Source organism: Elgaria multicarinata, chromosome 1 (genome assembly GCF_023053635.1).
Source record: "Elgaria multicarinata webbii isolate HBS135686 ecotype San Diego chromosome 1, rElgMul1.1.pri, whole genome shotgun sequence".
Classification (NCBI taxonomy): domain Eukaryota; kingdom Metazoa; phylum Chordata; class Lepidosauria; order Squamata; family Anguidae; genus Elgaria; species Elgaria multicarinata.
The window spans coordinates 18,807,531-18,830,648 of NC_086171.1; the positions used below are offsets into that span (position 1 = coordinate 18,807,531).

Here is a 23,118-nt window from a genome sequence, read left to right on the forward strand (position 1 = left end):
CTTCTGCTTAGAATCAGCTTTCACCTAAGTGGAAGTGTTTCATATGATGTGTGAACCTGGAACTCTGGGTTGTTGAGGAATAAACAACCCAGAGTTTGAACACATGGCTTGTTGTCGGGTTAAAACTCTGGGTTGTTTGCCTCTCAGTGTTCACATGTCATAGTGTTCAACCCAGGAATGCAGTGCTCATGATTGCTCAATGAGACATGAGAACCCAAAACTCTAAATTGTTGAGAGGATAACAACCCAGAGTTTTAACTCACCAACAAGCCATTTAACCCAATAAAAATCAACCAACAAATAGGGTGTTCCTGGGTTATTTCGCAATCTGGAAAGAAAGCAGAAGTGATAAATAGGTAAGAGGCAGCTTGCTCATTTGCTTCCATGTGGCCCCACCAATTCATGGGTCATTTAATTCATGAACTGGTGTTCATGTTTAATTTATGAAGCTCAGGAGAGGTATACCATGAGACTTACTTCCCTTGAATCTGGGGCTTACTATATTACAACGATCAACTTACTATATTACAACAATCAACATGGAGGATGAGTTTACAACTCAACATTAGCTAATAAATTTGGTAATTTATCAAGGTTAACACCTTAACAAAAAATCAGTTAAGCAACAAAATTCACACATTACTTTCATACATAAAGGTATACACAAATATACTGGCAGAAAGCTCTGCATCACCAGTCTGAACATAAATCAACAGGATAACTGAAAAATTGCTTTCCAAAAGTCCAACTTATCCACCAGGATCTGCAATAGTTCTCAATCAAATAAGCATGGAACAAATGATGGAGATAGCATCGAGAGGATGTAGCTATATGCTGACCCAAGATATTGCCCCTAAACATGAAGGCTCTATTTTTTTGCTATCAGAAAATAGCCACTAAGGGAACTACAAATTTGTCTAGAGTCTGTATACTAGCAGCCATTACAGCATTCCTTTAACAATAAGTTGTGTTACCTATTCTTTATCTTGAATCTACTACAAATTAGTTCTACCAGATGATCCTTACACATAGTGTTTTGAAAAGATAGGTAATTATTTTTATGAATATTGAGGAGAGAGAATAATCTTTACTGTGCCCTCCCAAATTGTCTCCCTCCCTCCCAGCCCTGGAAGACAAAACAATTTAAGTTTCCAAAGAAGCTTCAGTTCTGTTTTCTGCATTTTGTTCAAAGTCTTCAATACCTTTTTTGGGATGGGGGAGAGCAAAACTACACCTTTCTAAGTACTTGCACCCTACGTTAGGTAAGTGGGTGTCCCATTTATGGACAGGAAGTACACTGAAACAGGCCTATGAAAAGGGCAGGAGGGGATTCCTGCATACCAGCCACCCTCCAAGCCATTGAAATCAAAGCTGTATATGTACCCTGGCATTATACTGCCATGGAATTCAGGCCTTCAGCAAGCGGAGACTGTCAGGATGGAGAGAAGAAAATGTCCTGCGCTTCCTTCCCTACAGTCTGGGGCCTAAGAGATAGAGGTGGTTTCAGGGGATGTGCATCTTATCAAACCTAACATCCCTCTCTCCCCAGGATCCTTCAAATGGCAGGGGTGACCTCACCTTGCAATTTAAGAGAAGCTGTCCCCAAGAAACATGCACCTGTTAAGGCCACCCCCAATAGAATCACTTAGGGGCCATTCTATCTCACAAGTTAACAGAAGGGGAAGGGAGAGTTCACCTCAGGAGAGATATACCATGAAATTTACTTCCCTTGAACCTGGGGCTTAACAGAGAAGCTGGCAAAAAGGAGAGAGAATGAGCTCTCCTTTTCAGTAACTATGCCACTGTAGATCAGTAGATAACGTATCTTGCTGTGTTCCATTCCCAGTCAACTCTCTGATTATTTAGTGGCTGTGTGGGTGGTGGTGGAGTTCACACATACATCCTTCAGCTCCCAAAGCCATTGCAGAGGCTGAACAACTGCAATGCCTATGCTCAAGCAGAGGGCAGCTGAGGCAGTTACTGTCTGCAGAGCTTGGGAGTGAACGAGAATGGGAGGGTGAAAGTGCAATTTCCTCCTCTTTGCCTTGTCCTTCTTGTCCCCCTACCGTAACACTTTGCTATTTCCAACTCTTTTCCTAGCAATCCTTAACAGCTGACCTTGAAGTTTCATGGTCACAGCCCACTGTACCAATTATTTTACTATTACCCCAAGATCTCTTTCCTGCGTATTGCGTAATCACAACCAATTTAGACCCCATTAATGAGGGTAGTACACACCTTTCCACCAGACTTTTTGTTTAATAATATTGTCTTCTGTGGCTGTTTTATGTAGTTGTGATATTATAGTGTTGATTTTTAGATTGTATTTTTTGTTATATACTTGAATAAGAATCGTCTGCAAGTAACAGGGTCTGGCCCCTGTGCTAAGAGTGCAGAGTGTTCTACTATGTTAACCCAGATGGTGAAACTCAACTTTTCATGGTGACTGCCATGTCTGTGCTATCCCACTCGACCCGGCAAAAACAAAGCACGCCCAATCCAACAGGTTGATGTTGCTCTCTAGCAAGAAAGCCTACAGAAGCATTAACACATAGGCAATGTGTTGACAACCCTGCAAGGTAGGCTCTTGGACCAAACGTCCTAAACTCCCAAGCAACCCACCTCCCTAGCCTTGTCCACAATCGGGACGAGCCAGAAGTTCAGGGAATAACACACAGACACACATTTAGGGACCAAAGCAAATTTATTGCAATCACTAAAACTAACATGTAAGGCCTTGGTTGGTAAAAGCCTCTTAAAAAAGGAAAGGGGAAAAGGAGGGAAGGGAGATGAGAAAAAGGGGAGTAAGGAGGAGGAAAAGCTCTAATAATTAGCCATTACCCCAGTAAACAATCATATGTCCCCACACCCAGCCGAAGCATCGGCTGGCCTTCTCCAGAATACCCACAAACCTTTCTAACTCCGAGCAACCCCCTCCTGGTTGCCTCGGACCTGATCTTCCCAGTTGACATATGCACGCACCACCAAGGGAAGATGAAGGGACCAACCAGTGCCATTCCCGGGCTTTTGCCCACCCCTTCCCATAGGGGCCAGGCCCACCTTTTTCCCCCACAGCTGAATCCTGTTAGCTTTTTCACCACCCTGATAATCTCCAGGTGCTGTTAGACTGGCTCAAGGAAGAGATGACCTTGGCTGGCAGCCACCAACTCTCGCCTTCCCCACCCAAGCCTGGCACAGCCAGTTTGAAACAAAAGACCATGCATAGAGGGCAGATTTTACAACAACATAGCAACAGCAGTTTAGAGGCGCAGATTTGCACCCCTGTCCTTCACACTACCCATCTTGGCACCCTCCATATTTTGTTGGCTTTAAGGGAAGTAGAGCAGGACAATGGCAACTACCTCCTGAATTATAACTTGCAAGACTGAATTAATAATTCACTAATTTTACATCTGAATTCTTGTAATAATTCTCAGGTGAATTTATCCTGAATAGAATCCAATGCCATTTCATAGTCAGCAAAAGCATCCTATTCTAAACCATTATGTTAGGATTAGATTCAGTTTCAGAATCCAACTTTTCAGAATATTAGAATATTTTCTTTTCAGAAAATTAAAACCAAGGGATTTAGAGTACACAATGTGATCAGAGCAAAAAGTATAGGTTGCTGATGAAGGGGGAAAAGATGTAAATAGAACAAACAATTGTTAAATACAAATAAGAGCAGCGAAGTTCAGAACTGTTATCTTTTAATCAATTACAAAAGATGGTACAGAGGACTTAACTTCGAAGAAAATAGATTCAGGCGATATGTTAGTAATAAACTATTAACTACATGTTTTAAACTGCAGACAACTATCTGGAATGGATGGTTTAACTGTAGTCAACTCTGCTTCACTATATGGGCTTAGGGATGATTGTTCCCTGAGGATTCTCTTCCAACCATACTACCTTATTGGTCCATCTTCAGCATGTAACTCTACTAAAAATGACATTTTCAAAATACACTATACTTTACACTCCACTTTGGAAGAGTCTTCGTTTTGTAGAACCGTGTAGAAATAATACAAGTGTTGGGTAAAGTTTCAACTGCCTACATTTTAAAACTGGACAAGTTATCCACATTCTCTCTATGGATGTTTTACATAATTTTTAATTAATGTTACTACATTATCACAGGTTTTTAAGATTATCATACCTACACAGATCCTAAACTGTAAAATCTACACTTGAAAAATACTGTACTTTCTTTAGACAATTTTTATACTTTTTATACTGTATTTTGTAATTGTGCTTTTAACATGTTGGTTGTTTTATTATGGTTTTAATTTTTGTGAACCGCCCAGAGAGCTTCGGCTATTGGGCGGTATAGAAATGTAATAAATAAATAAATAAATAAACAATGTAGTTTTGATAGTTTTTTGGTATCAATGGCTTATGCACAATGTTTCAAAGGTATAAGGTCAATTTTTTAAAAAACATCGCATTTCTAATCTGCCTGCTTTAAACACATCTAATACAGAGTTTAATATATTTTGCAAGAACTGGGTAGTATGAAAGAGGAAGATGGGTGCAGCATGAAGGACAGGAAGCAAAAGACGTGATGCCACATGGAGGTCACAAAAAGATATGCTGTTTACAAAGTCATTTCAACTACCCCTAACACAACTGCAATACCTGCCTCAATTCTTCTTCCCCATCCTGGACCATGATTGAATTCACAGTTTCACCTACATGTTTGCAAAACCTTTATCCAGAGGGAGGGCTAAACTGATTTTTGTTTGTTTGTTTACAGAAAACCAAAATTTAGTAGGTGCTGTATGCAGTCCGGATTACAAAACAGCCCACATATGTACATGCCCCCCAATCACATATTTTCTTCCACATTTGTTTGGCAGTCTGTTGTGGAGTGCAACTTAAATGGGGAAGACAGCATGCAGAGAGTCATGCCTATCCTCCCCCATTGAAATCACACACCTCATTCCTGCTGCCTAGCTCATTGGCACTGGGAATTGCTGTTCCCATTGCCAATTGGCTGGGAGTGGGGAGAGCTGCAATACATTTTCAGTGCTTAGGAAGGAGAGGTCTAAACTTCTAATGCATGTGCAACGCCCTTGACCCATTGCTGCATGTTGCCCTTAGGGGCAAAAGGGTGGTCCACCCCTGACATAGCAAAACTTCTCCGTTGTGCTTCAGTATTTGCTGTTCTGTTTCTAAAAACCAAACTATCACTCCCATGTAGGGTAGGGCAACATTATATTTCCTTTTCAACCCAAAGGGGTGGTGGGGAAGGACCAAAAAACCCAATATGGATTAGCACCTAACCTCCAAGCTGGTACAGTACTTTCAAGCACATTCTAATTTTAGGTGAATAAATGTCAAGAATATGCGATTTGCAAGGATTAAAGAATACTCAAACTCCTCAAGGACCAACTAAATACTCAGCCCCCAGCTGGCCAGTATCAAGTCCTCACCCATCCCCCCAGCAAGCTAAACTATCCATCACATAACAAATGACATCAGTGCTATTTGAATAATCAGTCTACAGTCTGTATATTGCCCCCACAAGATAACAGCTGCTCTTGTGGCAAGCTGGGGAGTATCTAAAGGGCTTGCACACAAGTTTTCCAATATGCATGTGCTAACTTGTTTTGCATATTTTTTTCCAATTTATGGGAACCAATGATCACAGCTAGAATACTCCACATTCTTTTGTAACATATGACTAACAGCCAGTGTTGTTACAAAGCTATTTCCAAGTTTTGAATGAAATGATCTAAGCATCCATTAAATTTCTAGAGGTTTTCTATGATCCATGAGGTTTCCATAGTAAGTCAGAAATCAGCTTCAGGCTAGATCCATACTATAAACCGTTTGTTACTCTCCAATCCCCAACCCCAAGTACTCTTTTAGTCTCCAGACTGGAACATCTAGACCATTCCCTCTATACCACCCCAGTCACAAGATAGCCTATTTGCTTGTCTCAGTACTTCAGTGAGCATTCTAGAGCATTCTAGTCCTAAACTGCCTTTCACAGCAGATATAAAGGTTGCTTTTGCAAGTGTGGGTGTATCCTCTTTCGATCTAAAAGCCCAAACTGCTGGAATGCAGTGGCTGCTGGGCCTTAAAGCTCCCTTTAAAAAACAAACCAAGCTAGTTTTACAGGGATTGGCCTTTCAAGTGCAATTTAGGTTTGTAAGAGCTCCTGAAGCCATTATCTGAAGAGGATATGGATTAACAATACACCAGTGTCTACCCCTAGTGCATGGTCTCACCAAACTGAGAGAGGAAGTATCTGCAACTATAGAGCATGAACTAGAGTATTATATGGAAGTAGACCTATCATTAAGTGGATCAAAACTTTAATCTCAGCAGCACACAATGATACACATTTGTACATTCCTTTCAGCTTTTTGAAGAAAAACTATAAACACATTCTAATAAACATAGTTCATTGGACTTCACCATTTTCCCTATAAAATAATGAATGGTAAGATTAATTTGTCCAATTTCTTTTAAAATCTAATTGAAGCATTTATCTAATGCCATTTTCCCTATAAAATAATGGTAAAATTAATTTGTCCAATTTCTTTTAAAATCTATTTGAAAAGTTTATCTAACCAAGTCAATCCAAAATCCACCATTGCCAACAGCATATACATACGCAACAACACACACATGCAACAGAGAGGGGGCAAAGAGAAAGCTAAGCACTCCAGAACAACTTACATAATACTTACATCCAAAGATGTGGCTAGTACTTACTTGATCTTTTTAGACATCTGTAAATAACATTTAATTATGTATGTATCTTTTTCAATAATGGCTTTTTAAAAAGTTAAAAACAGTAATCTATTGGTATATGATACAGGACAGTTGATTACCACTGAAAGTCAATTCCTTACTTACATAAAGTGGTAGGATAGGGCCAACATTTCAAAAAGTGTACTAAATACAGCCATTCAGGCTACTATTTGCAGCTTGATGCATGATTCACTAGGAAGTCTCACTGAGTATAGTGGGACTTATTCCCAAGCGTGCATAGGACTATGGCCTATGTTTTAAATCAGCCTCCATATCAGAGATTGTTGAGTTTACCAAATACATTCACTTTTGCACTCTGTTAAGCATTTACATCTGATCTCCAACAGAAATATTTTAATTGATAAAATTTTAAGAATTTTTTGGTAGAAAGCTGTTTCTATGAACACCACCCAAATTATAAAATCACTTCAAACATTTCCCCCATGTTATTTTTTTAACTATATGCTTCTTGTAGCATTCCTGCAAAATATCTTTGAGTTCAAAACAATAAAACACCTAATTGAAAAAAGTAAAAATTCACCAGGGAGAGCTTTAACTTTTCAGGATAATATATTTTCATTACAAGATTTTTCTCATTTATGCATACAGCTATTGCAATAATTTGTGAAATTTACAACTTGTGCTATACAACTGAAGATACTTTCAAAATTTCTTGAGTTCACATAAGAATTTGTTATTAATTTCCTAGATCTTTTACATACACAAATACACGATAGGAACTACCAGTAAAGAAAGTGAATAACCAATTTTCAATGTAGACACATAAGTTACAAGCAAACATAAAAGCACAAGTCTTACTAAGCATACCAAATTAAAGCCAGTAGATCTATCATGCCACAGATATGTCAAGTGAGTTTGCTTTTTTATTGTAGTAGTCCCTCCCTCTCCAAGTCCATTAATCACATATTTTTCAATGAAATTTCCACATCATGTTTAATAATCCTTGTACATTTTAATTCTCAAAATTAGATATGAACAATCAGCAGATAACACTCCCAAACATCTATTTTTGCAGGCCTCAAAAATCCATGACTCTTTAAGAAAACCTATTTCATATGGACAGTACTCAAGCCTAGATGTGCAATTAAAGTTTAAAAATAAGCATGTTCTAAATTTATTTGTACTCTCAAAACAATAATCTTACAAATGAGGAAATAGTCAGATCAACTGTTCCAAGCAACTGATTCCTTTGATACATTGAATCAAGCACCATTTATATAAATAAAACCCATAAAAGCTATTTTTCTCAGCCTGAAGTACTCTCAAAAATAGAACTATGCAAAAATTGTATCACCATAAAAAAGATCAGGCTCTCATGCTATTATACAGAAATATCTGTTGATAAGGAAATATCTCCACATTGTTAAAGGTCTTCCTATAAAACAGTGTCGTACACTCCACAACTTCATGTAACCAGACTTCAACCCCCAAAGAAGGCATGTATTTATAGTTTGACTTCTTTTTTTACATTTTAACACAATGATTCTTTAAAAAGTCTACTTTTTTTTAAAGTGCTATCCAATCTTTAAAATATTTTACATTTTCTTCTATTAAGTTCAACTTTCTCTACAGTGACAGCTATTTGACAGCACTCCTTATATTACAAAAGCAATATTATTGAATATCAACAAAGTAATGAGTGGCTTTAACATTCATTTTTAGCCACCAAGCTGTTAAACATCAAATTAAGCTTCTTTCTCAATTACTGTTAAAGCTTTCATTAGAGAGAAAAATGTAGATATATATAAAAATAAATTACCTTTGTCTTTTGGGAACTGAGTGTTCAACTTCTATGAGTTTACCCTGCAGTTCAACTTTACCTGCAAACAGCAATACAATTGATTTTAGAATGAATTATGTGCTCGCCTGCTCCTGCCACACCTTCCAAGCCCCCTCCTCAGCTGAATTTGTGATAATGTAAGGTAGCACAGGAAACACACATAAAAGATGCTAATTTGTTCATCAAAGTTGCACAGCAGCAACAGAAACATAGAGGGATAACAACCACAAGCCAAGAAGCTGACTTTTAACTAAGCCAGTTGAAAGATAAATTCTTAAAAAGATATTAAAGGTTTCCTTATTTGGGGAGGGTTCGTCATTTTAACCTTTATTACTTTCCAAACTGATACTTTAAAATGTTAATTGCATACAAACACATGTATGTCTCCCTTGACGAGATGAACAGGCCTCTAATAGCTTGTCATGAGGAAACAGGAACTGCTGGTTTGAGTGAAAAATGAGTGCGTTCCCCACGCGTTTGTTCCTGGAAATGCACCCCTTTTTAAGCCCTCTTTCATACGCCCACTCCTACCATCACTCGCTTGGGCCAAATCCCCCCTCCTCATCGACTCTGAGGGAGAAGAGAGCAAAGCCAGGACACAAACGGGGCCATTCAACCTAACGAGCCTCCCTAGTTCAGCCCGCCAAGTTGCCTTTCGCACAAAAACAGGATGTAAAAGCCGAGGTCGAGATGCTTCCCCAGTGCGTTGAGGGCCAAAAAGAAAGCGAAATAAGTGACACCCAAAGAGAAACCGTGAAGCAGGCCTCGACCTCTCTCTTGAAATGAGAAAAACGCGCCGAGGGGGGAGGAGGAAAGAAAGGTGGTGGTTTTGTTTTAAGCGTCCAAAGTTTGACTTTTGATGTACTGCCTTCTACAGAGAGGTTTGAAGAAGTCTAGGACGTTGTGCACCCTCCACTGGAAGATTCTCCCTCACCACACCGAAGCAAGTGACGAGGGACACATAATTTACTTCGCCGAGCAAGACCCTCCGTGCATATGCCATTTGCGCCCAGTGTGCCTGACAACGCGGCACGTCGACCCGCTCGCCCCTGGGATGCCCCCCTTCCTCACCACCTGCCCTTCGAGCAATTGGGAGCTCTCCCGGCGGCCCAACAGGCCACAGTTTTCCGTCTGGGGTGGGTGGGTACTGCCTCTATGGAAAAATGAGTCCATTCGCCACGAAATTAGTAGCTGCTGGCTGGGCCCTGGCGTGTGTGCGTATGCACGCCTCCGTTGTCGGTGGTATGGGAGATGTTTTGCGCGCTTCGCCTCTCTCTCCCTACTACGAATGCTGTCTTCTCACTCCCTCACAGATTTAAAATAATAATAGTAATGGCGGAAGGGGGGGTGGGGAGAGAGAGAAATAACCTCTTCTGAACGGCGCGGCCTTATGGCACCCATCCCGCTCTCGGTTTCGAGCGTGAAGGGGGTTTCAACGCCAACAGTTTGCGCGTTACCTGACAGCGTGTCTCGGAGTTGCAAACAGAGAAACCAGGTCGCTCAGGCCAACCGAGCTGCAGCAACCCACGAAAGGCCCTCGGTAACGCCACTAAAGCGCTCCAAAATAAGTGAAACCTCCTACACACCAGACTGAAGAAGCGCCCCCACCCCCGGAGAGAGAGAGGGCTGGCGAAGGATTAAAATTCAATGCTGAGAATCTGAAATTAAAATGCCGAGGGCAACCTGCGGGGAAGCGGCGGAAGAGTGGATTGGGTTTGAGCAGGAAAAGGGAGAGGATGGCACCCAGAAAGAGAGGATGGGTGGTGGGAAGCCAAGACTGAGACGCCAGAGGAAGAATTACCCACCTGAAAGTGCCTCGATGGCCTTCATAGCCCAGTTCTCATCGGGGCAGTCCACGAACGCGTATCCAGTCTTCACGAGGAACTGGCCGGTGAAAGGGATCTTGGACTCTTTAAAGAGACTTTCGAGGTCCAGAGGGCTCACGTTTTCGCCCAAGTTCCCTATGTACAGCTTATTCATCTTCTTGTTTAATTAAAAATAGAGCTTTGCTTAATAATAATAAAAAACCACGCACACGTTGACTTGAACAACAACAAAAAAACACCCCCTCAAATGATCCAGAGTAAAATAAAATAAAAGGCGAGAGGGGGAGGGGGTTAAAAAAAATCACAACCGCAGCTCGTATTTGTCCGTCCCCCACCCCTCTCCTTTCCCCCTCTCTCACGCACACTCTCACACGGAAGCGATAGTGGAAATCACGTCGCTTTTGGAACTAGGATGGCGGTTTAAAAAAAAAAAAAAGGAAAGGGAGGAGAGACGGGGGAAACTACTTTTTTGTCTTGCCCCCAAGCCCCTTTGGCAGCAGCAGGCGGAGTATGAAAATGTTACAATACGTGAATGTAGGCACCGCCTCTCTCTCTCTCTCAAAAAAAAAAAAAAAAAAGCCAGAGTGGGAGGAGGGGAGAGGGGGGGAAATCGCTTGAATATTCCGGCTTTTTGAATGAGCCACGTGTTCAAACTACAAATCAACTTCTCACGTGAGGAATCCCAACGCCTCAATTAGATAGCAGCAGATTTAAGCTCACACACTCACAAAAGGAGGAGAAGCGAAGCTGGCGTTGGCGGTCCAGGACAAGTTTTTAAGAAAGGGAGGTTTGATGGGCGCGGAGCCCTGACCGCGTGGTCTCTCTCCCCTCCCCCTGTTTACTACTTTCTGCTGCGGGTTTGGTTGCTCCACAGTCTCACGTACATCAAGCCTTTTCTGGGCTTTCGACATTCAAACTCTTCCTCGCCCGGATGGGGACTACTGAAATCCTACAGAAAGGGCTGGGAGAGGCGAGATTCCTACTGCTGTTTTGCAGCGCAATCCGAAGATGGGGAAGGAGAGGAAGGCACAGGAGGAGGCCGAATGCCCATATAATGGCCACCCATCCGCCTTCCACACAGTCGTTAGGATGGCTCATAAGGCGTCGGCAAAGTCTCCAGAGCACTACTGAGTGGGTGGCTGGGTGGACTCCCAATTACAGCTCTTAGGGGATCTGGGCGGAATAAATGGGGGCGATATTCTTATCTCAGCGCGCTGGCCCTCCAACACGATCCATGTGCTCGGCGCGACTACCGCTACTTTTGTCTGCGATTTCGTGTTTGGTGGCTCTGTCTGCTTTCTCGTTCGCAATTGGCTGCATGCCAGAGAAAGAGCGAGGGGTCTCACAGAGGGCGGGAGGAGGGGGAAACGAGGGTCTCCTTGAAACAGCTCCCACCCACCCCCTTCCTTCCTTCCTGCATAGTAATGTTTATGGCGGTTTGATGAGCGTTGGTTGCAGCGATTCTAGCGCTCAACATTATGAATTGAAGGACAAAGGGGGTGGAGGCCAGTTGGAGGGTGATTAAAAAGTGGGAGTGCGCAGTGGCAGAGAAGAGCGTGCTCCTCCGGACATCTCCCACCCCACCCCACCAAGCTGTTTCCTTCCCCCTTTCTTTTAAATTTAGTTAATGGTGGCTTCTAGCTCAGAAAATGGGAATGATTAGACAACATAGCCCTAGGATTACCATAGCACACAGAGGAATCCACCCACCCACCTACCCCCATTCCCCTCCCCTCCCCCATTTGGTTCAAGGAACCATTCATAATTTTCAACATTTGTAAAGAGCACAATGGTGGGTTTGTGGGGGGAGGGGTTAGAGTGTGTGGAGCCTGGTTCCAGTGCAAACAAAATGTTGCCTGAAAATGAAGAAAGGATACGGAAATGAAAGCCAGCACTGTATTTAATATATAGGAATCCAGTAGGTTTTGTTTAAGAATTCACTCTAGTGAAAGGGTTCATTTATTCTGCATAGATTGGGAGGGCGAGATTATAATGGGTATGGTAAAGCAGTTAAGTACTTTTATTAGTTAATAGAGATAACCATATTTACTATCTATTTGTGGGAATATACAGAAAATATATGGGGGATTTAACATTGATTACTAACTCCTGTCTTACAACTAACAAGAAAACACAACTAATTCAAGTCTGCAAAAGTATACTGAACGAATTTCAGTCAATGTCTTTGTTAGAGCTATGGTTTTGTCAAAAGAAAGTAGTATCAAACGTTCGGGGGTGGGTGGGTGTATATATATGCATGTTTTACAAAAGGAAAACAGGATGATACTTGTCGGAAAAAGGACAAGATGCAGAAAGGTATTTAAGTATAATATGAAGTGTATTGATCCAGGCAACTAAATTGTTACAGTCTAGTAACTTGTCACTTTGCATACACAAATAATTGAATGAACGTATATTGATAAATTAGCTTGAAATCTTTAAGTATTTTAGATCAACATTTCTAATTTGTGAAAAAAAAATATTTTCTTAAGTTGGATCAACTTTCAGCAATCTAAACCCTTTCTTTGCTCTTGTAGGAAAATATAACCCTCCAACAATAGCTTCCAATATAATATTTATGAATAAGAATGAGAGAAGTGTTTGAAATTAAGTTAAATGGGTTTTTTAACAGTAGTTTTGTCAATAACCAAGTTTGTACTTTTGGTCTGCAATTAGATTGCAAAATAAACTGCATGAGTGCTTCTCTAAATGTGGGGTACAGAACTTAATAAATACTTTCAAATGTTTTACAGTAATGTGGCTGTTTTTTAGGGTTGTTTATTCACAAATTTTAAAATAACTAAACTGAAATTTAAGTTAAAGATTGTTCAAAGTGTAGATATAAAGTATAAACAAGTTGCAATCCTAATCACATTTACTGAGTAGGTTGTCTTGAAATTTGTGAATCTTCGTACATTTGAACAAACGTGTTTAGAACGTGCAATTTTCTAAAATAAGCAAATCATTAAAAAATTAAGAAAACAGCAGTGAATTACTTTTTGTAAAAGAAACAAGGGATTTACGTGTTTTTATCAAATTAAAGTCCTAAAAGAGAATATAAAAAGTAGTTCTGATAAGAAAAAAATAGGATAAAATTTGTCAACAAATCATATTTCAGTTCTCCTAAAAATTAAATTATAGGTACACTAGAGCAAGATTTTGTTAGCTGTGAGTTATAATCTATTTCAACCTAAAATTGTTAACTGTCTTAACTATTTGATAACTGATACTTTGCATTTAAAAGATATAACTTAATACTTTAAAACAGGTTTGAGTACTTTTTGTATGGTTGTTTTTGAAGTGATCACTGCTAATAAAAGTGTTCATTGCGGATTCATTAAAGTTTATTATGGAATTAAAAATACATCCAAAGATTCTGATTGTATTAACTGGTAAAAGTTTCCAATCAGAATATTTACAAGATGTCAACATTAGAAATGTGCATTAATGTTTTAAATAGTTGCTGCTATACTTCATATTAGCAATTTTTTTGGCAGAAATGAACAAACAAAAAGACTGGACATTAAGACTGAAGCAACTCGAGTTTTAAACGTTACTTCACTGTAGTAACTTAAAAGAGGGATCTTCTTAAATGTTTAATGAGTTTGGAAAAGTTCCATTTATCGCCTGTTACTAGAGTAAAAAGATACAATACTGGAGAGGATTTTGAAAGGTTATTACAATCAAGAATTAAAACTGTCAGATGTTTGTGTCAGTCGATTATGAGCAACTATACATTTGTTGTAAGAAGACTAGGCTTGTTATGTTTACTACTGTTTTGAAGACCTGGATCTGATTTAATGTACTCTGACCTTTTTTCCCCTTTCTTTTTGGCAGAATTAGGTCTCCTGGATTCTCTGTGCCTGTAATATGGAGAGCATTCCTTTTCCTCTTAGAAATGCAGCAGAGTTATATGTAACAGTTGAAAGTGCTGGTGTGGATAGCTCTGCTTTTCAACGGGGGTGGGGGCGAGAACTGGAGAAAATGGATGCCTGGAATTGCAGGAACTCGGGGAGAGGGAGGTTATACAAAAACCTACTAGCAGTACTACCCCAATGTTAGGGAAAATGTCATTGGTCAGCATTGCAGTACGCTTCTGCCTCCCTCCCCGCCCTTATTTCCCTCCCCGCCCCCATCTTGCCTTTGGCATAACGTATTACTTCCTATAGCATGCCATGGACACAGTTTTAATCGACTTGAACACATCCACAGCTGACTCATATGTGAACACCCTTTTAAGACACGTTTCCTCCTTCTTTCCTTGTGTTGTGGCGCGTCATACAGCGCAATCCTGTACTCAGAAATAACTCCATTGAACTCAATGGGGCTTACTCTGGAAATTGGCTAAAGCCGTAATCACATACTATGCAGGCACACGCTTCCCTCCCCCCTTTCATTAAGAAGCAGCGGGGGTGGGAGGCCAAGAGAAATTAAATGCATGTAGCATTACACGTAACACGACCCTTCTGGCTAGTAAACCTTTTCAAAGCTGTGCCCACGGCCAAGTGGAAACTGCGAAGCCGCCGCCGCCGCCCCCCTCCTCTTCCCTACCTCCCTCGGAAAAAGCAATTCAGCCCCAAGCGCGGCTTGCCTGGGAGTATCCGTAGTAATCATAGTAAGCCGCGCGTGAGCTCAGCGATGTGACTCGGCTCTGTGTGTAACAGGGCTGCAGTCCCATTGGTCGAAGGCTGCACCTACCAGCGCGCTCGGCCTCGTTTGCGCTGGCGCCCCCGGCTCCCTGATTTGTCGCCGCTTCTCTCCATTCACGGGCTTGGGCAGTCGCTGCTGCTTCTCTGTCTGTGGCGCGAAACTAGTCCCCCCCACCTCCTTCCTCTTACCTCGCGCCATTTCATATTTGGACCTCTTTTGTTTGGTAGGGTGGCTTGGTTTCTTTCCTCTTGAATGTGCTAATGGGCCTCTTTTAAATTTTAAAGGAGAGGGGGAAGGAAACGAGCGGGTATTTGGGAAATGCAGCTATTCTTGCCATGCTTTCCTTTTCGCTCTTTAATGACTGGCTGAGGAGGGTTGTCTTTGGAGTTCAGGGACAGAGGGTTGTAATTTCCTATCAACCTGTAGTTCTGTCTTCGCAAAGCTTCTGGACATTTCCGTTCTTCATCCTCCACTAGCAACTTTACGTCTCCGGTTCGCACTTTTCTCGTTGTTGTGAGTTCCTCCTACTCACCCACCTGTTTTTAAAATGTATTTTGAATGTATAATGTTCAAACGGTTTCTGGTGAAAAAGCGATCACCTTTGCTAAGCTATTGAGGCTGAGTTTCTGGCCGTATTTGTGATCAAGAATGTTACAATATGGACAAAGAAATGCCCACAAATGTGATACCATGGTTGAATTAAATGAAAGTGGGCTCTTTTAAAAGATTTGAGACCAGTCGATTCTTGCTAAAACGTTTTAATATACAAAGTTTTCAAATAAAATATTAAGTTTTTTTAAAAAACGAAATAACTGAAGACTCAGAAATACTGTGAACTGTTCAGTTTAGAAAGTAATATTTCACTCCAGCTTTCTGAGGTGGTAATTATCCGGAGGACTGGAAAGGAGGTAAAGGTAAAACCTTGTAAAATTGTAATTTAAAAGAAAGGGTTTTAAGAGAAGTTGTGAGTTTAAAGTGCTGCAACTGAATTTGTATAAGCTCTTTGACTAACATGACAACAGATGCTAAGAGGAGGCTACCTTTCCTTGCCTGGCTTATGTTGCTTTTAACAGCTGCATAAGATGGAAACACTAAGCAGGTGAAACTTGCCCAATAAGTGCAGCTTCATACCAAGGAATGTCATGCAGCTGTCAGGCACACAAAAACCCTGTCAGAAAGAAAGGTTCCTAGTGTTACCATTGAATCAGTTTCAACACAAAACACTTTGGCAAATTCTCTGGAATATTTTTCATTTGTTCTCAAACACATAGCATGTTCGTTCACATAATAAATATTCATATTTTTATTTGGGGCTATTTAGAGTAGGAACACAAAAAACTCATACATAATTTCAGATTTTTACTCACTATAGAAATTAAAAATTACTAACCTGTTAAGTTATTATACCTCACATATTTCTATAACTTAAAAACATGGAAGAAACTGGAAATGAAGGCCATTTATAGGAATCAATATAAACTAACATTCTCAGTAAACAATATGGTTTTCTATTTACATGGGAAGCTACTATATGGAATAGTGTTTGATTAGTCCATTGATATTTGTTTATTTACTGACAGTACAATCTTATGGACATCTACTTGGAAGTAAATCTTACTGTGATAAATGGGGCTTACTCCCAGATAAGTGTGTATAGAATTGCAGCCAGAGTTTTGTTATTAAGGATGAAAATAAAAATGTTTGAAATAAACTTTGTTTATATATGTGTGCTAGGTTCATGTTGCAAACGAAAAACAAATATTCATTAAGATATTGGGCAAAATAGATATGAAGTTTGAACTCAAATGTATGTTAATAGATTTAAAGATGAAATGGAAAAATATGTTCTACAACAATATTTGTAGTCAACAAGGTTGCTATAAAGCAGTTTATTAAATGTATGTAAAGCCAGTCATCCTGATGCCCTCCAGATGTGTTGGATTACAACTCCCAGCATGCCCCAGCTAGCCATTGTGGCTGGAGCATGCTAGGAGTTGTAATCCAACACATTCGGAGGGCACAGATTGGGGAAGGCTGACCTAGATACTTAACAAGTTGGATGATCAATGTGTTCATATTACAGTACTAAGTTTACATAGCTTTCAATATATGCAGAATTTTTATGGACATTCATAAATTGAAAGAAAAACAAAATGTTCATAGTAGTTACAAACAATACAACTGTGTAGATTAATCTGAATGAATTTCATTTGAGATATTTGTTTTTCGTTGGGCTAAAATAAAATTTATAGTCAAGTAAATTGTTCTGTAAAAAGTGGAAGACATATTTAATAGACTACAACGAGTTAATAATCCAAACATGAAATCCCACTATTATGATTATTCTGACATTCAAGATATCATTGAGCATCAGAAATATCTGATAGACATAGTCTCACAACCAGTGTTAAAATGTTTACTTGGAATTAAATCCCACTGCTTTCAGTGAAACTCTTCCAAGTGAGAAATTTTAGGATTATAAATACTGCATAATCCTATGCATGTCTACTTAGAAGTAAGTCCCACTGTGTTCAATGGGGCTTACTCCCAAGTATGTGCATAGGACTGCAGCCATGACGTTTGTTTAATAACTGAATTAGGGCTATGTTGTTCAGTACATATTCTTAAACTACTTCTTATTTATTATTATTTAGTCAATTTATATACCGCTTACCATATCTAAATAAATGAATCTCTTGAAGCAGTTTACAGAAATAGACTTTAAAATACAACATCAAAATACAGATACTCATCAGTTAAAACATTTAAAACCAAAAAGTTCAAAACAAACATTTATTGTTTGCTTAATTTATCTTAGAATTAATATACCTTCAGGACATATTCTTCCATTTCAGGAATTAAAAAATGATATGCTAGATGTTTTATGTGTTTTCAGAACAATGCTCATGCAATTAACAGTCTTGTGTGTTAAGTATTTTTCTACTTGTTAAAACTGCAAGATCTGTATTATTTCATGTCCACAACAACAAAAAGAGTGACACGGGTTGATAAGAATTTATAGCTACATAATTTGCTAATGTTTGTTGTTTGCACATTTATTCTTGAAATCCTAACCACATTTACTTGGAAGCAAACCTACTGTTTTCAATGGGACATATTTTCAAATAGGTTTATAGTTGTAGCCTTTAAGAGATATGATGGGTTGAATCCAAACCAAGTTAGTTGCACAGAATCCATTTCAATCTGAAAAGTAAGTTGCAACTTCCCCAATTAGTTTTATGGGAAGCAAGTACAACTAACCTACAACACTATTCTATGCATGTCTACTACTCAAAACTAAGTTCCACTGTGTTCAGTGGGACTTACTCCCAGGTAAGTGTGTATGCTATACATTGTATAGGATTGCAGCCTTATTCTGGATCCAACCCATTATATGTTCATTCAGTTCAGATGTATCAATCCAAATTGTTATTTTGTTATAACAAGATTTGTAGTCACACATGTTCTGGGTTCTCTCATGAAAAACTATATTAAATACATTTTCAATTATTTCAGTCTTCATTATCAGCTACTGTTTATACTTGACAATAATACAAAGTAATTCATTAACTTCATCCTAATTCAATTATTATTTTAGTACTCTACTCAACAACAATTTATTGCAGTCAATAGACCATTCCAACAAAAGTTACATACAAAAACACTGTGCGTACACACTTAGCTTTTAAAAATACAATTAATCAAATTGATCACTTGACACTACAAACAAGAATGCCTGAACATCAAATTTAATATCAGTTCTATTATTTTTCGGTAGTTTCAAATGCATTTCCCTAAAGTTGTTCTTGTATTTGAATTGGTCTTCTTTTCATTTAGTTTATTTATTCTTATTTGAAGACGTAAAGGGAGGGGGAATCCAGATACAAAACCAAAAACTGTATAACCAGCATAAAAACAATTGGCAAGAAGACGGTTTAATGACAATATATAGCTTTTAAACTTGAAGCTGGCATTTTAAGGGTTAAATAGGTCGTATCAATTAACTTAGGTTATCAAATATAAAATATTTGGTTGTATGTCAAACTTGTTGACAACTGGATGCACCTAAGTAACTTGAGCTCCATGAAAATAATTGCTAGGGAGGCTTATCTCAACCAGCTTCCAAACAGTAAGGGTTTTCCTGTCTAGATCTTGAGAAAAGTACATTTTTTTACAAGATTCTTCAAGCACTTCATCTCATAGATGAAAGCTCTTACACATTTCTTTCCCCCTCCAGTAATTGTTTCATCACAAACCAATTTTTGGTTTTAAATCTGTAATGAATATGCTTATTTCACTTGTGAAAATGGGAGCAATGCCATACTTCCATTGGTGCATAAATTAATGTTAAGATGCCTAAAATGCAGGTGCCATAACTTTTAAAATATAAGTAGTACCAAGGCAATACAATACTTTCATTTCCACCACCCCACCTCTCATTTGCATCTTAATATCTGTAAGCGTATAGCTGGAAGATCACAGGAAAATAGTTTCAACAGCTAATTTAGCTAAACTTACATTTCAAATATCCTACCTAAAAGTTTCCTGTTAGCTGGGGTTTGCAGAAGAACCTTCTCTTTCACATAAGCCTAGTCACTTTTCAGAATGCAAGCTAACAAAGTACCATAATAAGGGTCACAGAGGGCAGAGAGAAACTCAGTTTTGTTACAGCAGACCTCCAGTAAAGCTGTAACCTATCAGCAAACAAGAATATCCTGAGAGAGAGCAGTTAAGAGAAAGCCAATATCCATGCTACCTGCTGCATCTAATCTTTTCAATAAAACTCTGCTGTACACATTGGGGGAAAAGAAAATACTTTTTAAAAAGTATCAAGGAGGAAGATCTTCCTCTAGATGGGCAATTTTAGTTGCTATAAAAAGCATCATATTCACATAGGCTCCTAGTGGGGGTGGGGTCTAACTTTGAGTGCAGACATTGTTTCTACAGCCTTAAAGGCATCTAAAAAGTTCTTAAATCATGACACACTAACTGCAGCATAATTTCCATCTTCCTGTGATGGGCTTCTGAAATGTTGATTTTCAAAGCTGGTGAAAAATATGACTCATTAAGAGGAACTCATTTTGTTCAATGTTTAATCAAAGTCAAGCTATTTCAAGAGGAAAGGTTCCAAAGACCCTATTAACCATAACATCCACACCCTCCTTCACCTAAAGGGCACTGAAACAATGTACAACCTTAAAAAAAAGAAAGAAAAAAGAACTAACGTCATGTTCAAAGAAACAAACTTAATTTAAGATGGCTGAATCTTCGGAGTTTCTATTTTGTGGGGCTCTGACTGTGAGCAGAACGTATATTGCAGTCTTGTTATAGTCTTGCTTCCAGACTTGTGAATACATGTAGAACAAGGACAGAGATTAGGGGTGGGGGCTAACATAGAAGAATAAGACAATATTTTTCACTGATACTTAAAGAAACAGAAGCATCACGTAATATGTAGGAGATAGCACTTCTCAGAACAATCTTAAAGTGCTCATTTAGTGTTCTTAGCAAACTTTTACAGTGAATTCTTCTAAACCAAATATAGTTTTATTACTTGGGTGGGGGGAGGCTCTTGTCTCTTTTGCAGTTAAACAAGAAGCAGAAATTCAAAAGTTTTAGTGTTCCCCAGCATGAAGATACACCTGTTGAATTTCTACTGCTCATGCAGCTGTTAAAAACCCATGATGTGGCAGCTTTAGATTTCATCTTCTTTCTGCCCTACTCCCTTCAGAATCCTTTATGTGTAAATGAGGACAAGTTATCTTTGAGGTTTTAAAGCACATCTGTTTATAGTGATGGTGCAGTGCAAATGGTAACAAGTTATAGGTATTAGAATAAATACTATGGTCTCTATATACATTTCACTTCCAGTGAGCTTCAGCTATTAGGCTGTATAGAAATGTAATAAATAAACTTTATCGCTCTTGAGCTGATGCTTAGTATTTTGAGTCTAAAAGAAGTTTCACAAAGTGGAATATGTATAACAGAAATGTGAACATTATTTAGCAACTATCATTTAAAATCCAGAACAGTAAAAATGGTTTGTTCTTGTCTATTATTATTATTATTATTATTATTATTATTATTATTATTATTATTTTAGTTTGATTACATTAGTATAATATAAATACAACTTGTCTTTGGATCACAAGTTAGAAAAACATGATTTGATTCTTTTTCAATCTCTGTGATTCTCTGTCCACGCTGAGGTCTTGTTACTAAACAACTAATGTTTGTACAGTTCAGATAGTAATACTAACTTCTGAGTATCTTGCAGGTGTAACTGCTTTTATACAGAGACAGTAAAACAATATCTTTATTAGCATCAACCAAGATACAAAATGTGGTGTGTGCATTTTTATTGTACACAGACCTCTTCCTCAAGCTAAATCAGCCTTCTCCAACCTGATGTCTTCCAGATGTTTTGCACTACAACTCTCAGCATTCCCCAGCCAGCTATGCTGGGAGTTGTAGTCCCTTAATACATCAGAAGGGCACCAGATTGGGGAAGGCTAAACTAAACATTTTTTTAATGGTCAGAAATAGGGAGAAAAATAAGTTCCCGATAAAAAGCCATCTCTGAAGTTTATGTCAGTCTTGGGATACTAATGGAGAAAGCCCTTCAAAGAAAAAGTCCTAATAAAGTGAAAGTTTTATGGCAGGGATGGGCGGAAGATAGACCATTATCGCTGAACTATTCAAAGCCTACTGGTTGCTGGGATTCTTGCAAAGAATGTTGGAGTAAGTGGACCTTGATCATGAAACAGTTATGTTCTTGTTTAGCAAGTGCTACTTAACACAGATTAGTTGTTCTGAAACTATTAAGAGATGCTGAGTAGACATTCTGGCTTTGTACACTTAAAACATGGTGGATCATTGGGATTCTAGTTTTTAAAAATCCTTTACTACATACATATTGCTATGCATTGTTATATTACTGCTGTAAACTTCCCTGGACTTCAGTAGGGGAGCGATAGTATCTTAATATTTTAATTAATTTAGGGTGCAATCCTATGCATATGTAAACAACAAAAGTTCTACAGCTCCCAGCATTCTCCAGCCAGGTTTGTTGTTGTTTTTAAAAAAGAGACCACCCAAGATTGTATTTAACCCACCTGTTTGGGTTTTTCCTACAGCATGTGTGTTGTACATGTGTGTACGTGTGTGTTGCCTTTCTACAAGTTTATTGCAATATTATCTACATGCATTTCCTGTGTCTATTGTTCTTTTCTTAAACAGACAAGTACAATTTTCTTTGAACCTCAATGTTTAAAACAACATCAATGAATTAGATCTAGTTTATATTTAGGGATATATTTGTTCAAATTTGATATCTTTGCTAGTTCAAAATTGACAAAGATAGGGGGGAATATTATGCAGATAACAAAAATATTCTGCAAATAAAAAATATTTTCATAATGATCCTGGAAATTCAGTCACTGTGATAATTAGTGGTGCCACAGCTACCATTCTATTACTGTAGTGGTGGCACATAAGCAGGGAGGGAGGCTTCATTTTGAGCAGTCACTCATTTTGTGTTTTAACTACTGTATATTGGCAATCATTCTCTTTTAGCAGTCTGTTCCTCAACTCTCTGTTCCTCAGAGCCAAGGCTGTTCCTATCCTTTAGAACACACCACTGTCAATTATCATTTTCTGATGTGACATATTATGAATTAACATTTTTAAATAAAGTGCTTTTCTTAGCTTTATTGTATTTGTCTTGCAACAGCCCTGCAAGGTAGGTTGTTCCCATGTTGCCATTAAAGAACAAAGGCTGACAGTGATGGCCCATGGCCACAACTTGGATCTGGTGATACTTTTAAGTTGGGTCTTCTAAAGTTGAAGCGAACTGTTGGTCTAGCAGACTTCATTGATTCTTGGTGTATCTCAGTGGAACTCAACATCACACTTAACAAGCAATACTTTTTGAAGAAGGGTGCTAGAATAAAACAGCTATCCATTTTGCACTGATAGATGCAAGCTGCTAATTTTTAAACACTGAAGAAACTGTATACAGTTATTGTAGTCATGATGCCTTTCATTAGCTATAAAACCACAACTCTTCCATTCCAG

General features: G+C 38.7%; 1 protein-coding gene across 1 annotated transcript in view; it reads right to left on the reverse strand.

Annotated features, from left to right (window-relative positions):
* IGF2BP3 (insulin like growth factor 2 mRNA binding protein 3) overlaps positions 1 to 10,789 on the reverse strand; it is an 85,844-nt gene extending 75,055 nt beyond the window's left edge. The window contains exons 1-2 of the mRNA XM_063123750.1: positions 10,372 to 10,789; positions 8,546 to 8,606 (exon numbers count right to left, since the gene is read on the reverse strand). Coding sequence (XP_062979820.1) covers positions 8,546 to 8,606; positions 10,372 to 10,546 — 236 coding nt within the window. The 5' untranslated portion in view covers positions 10,547 to 10,789. The remainder of the gene's footprint in view (positions 1 to 8,545; positions 8,607 to 10,371) is intronic.
* Positions 10,790 to 23,118: the final 12,329 nt, after the last annotated feature.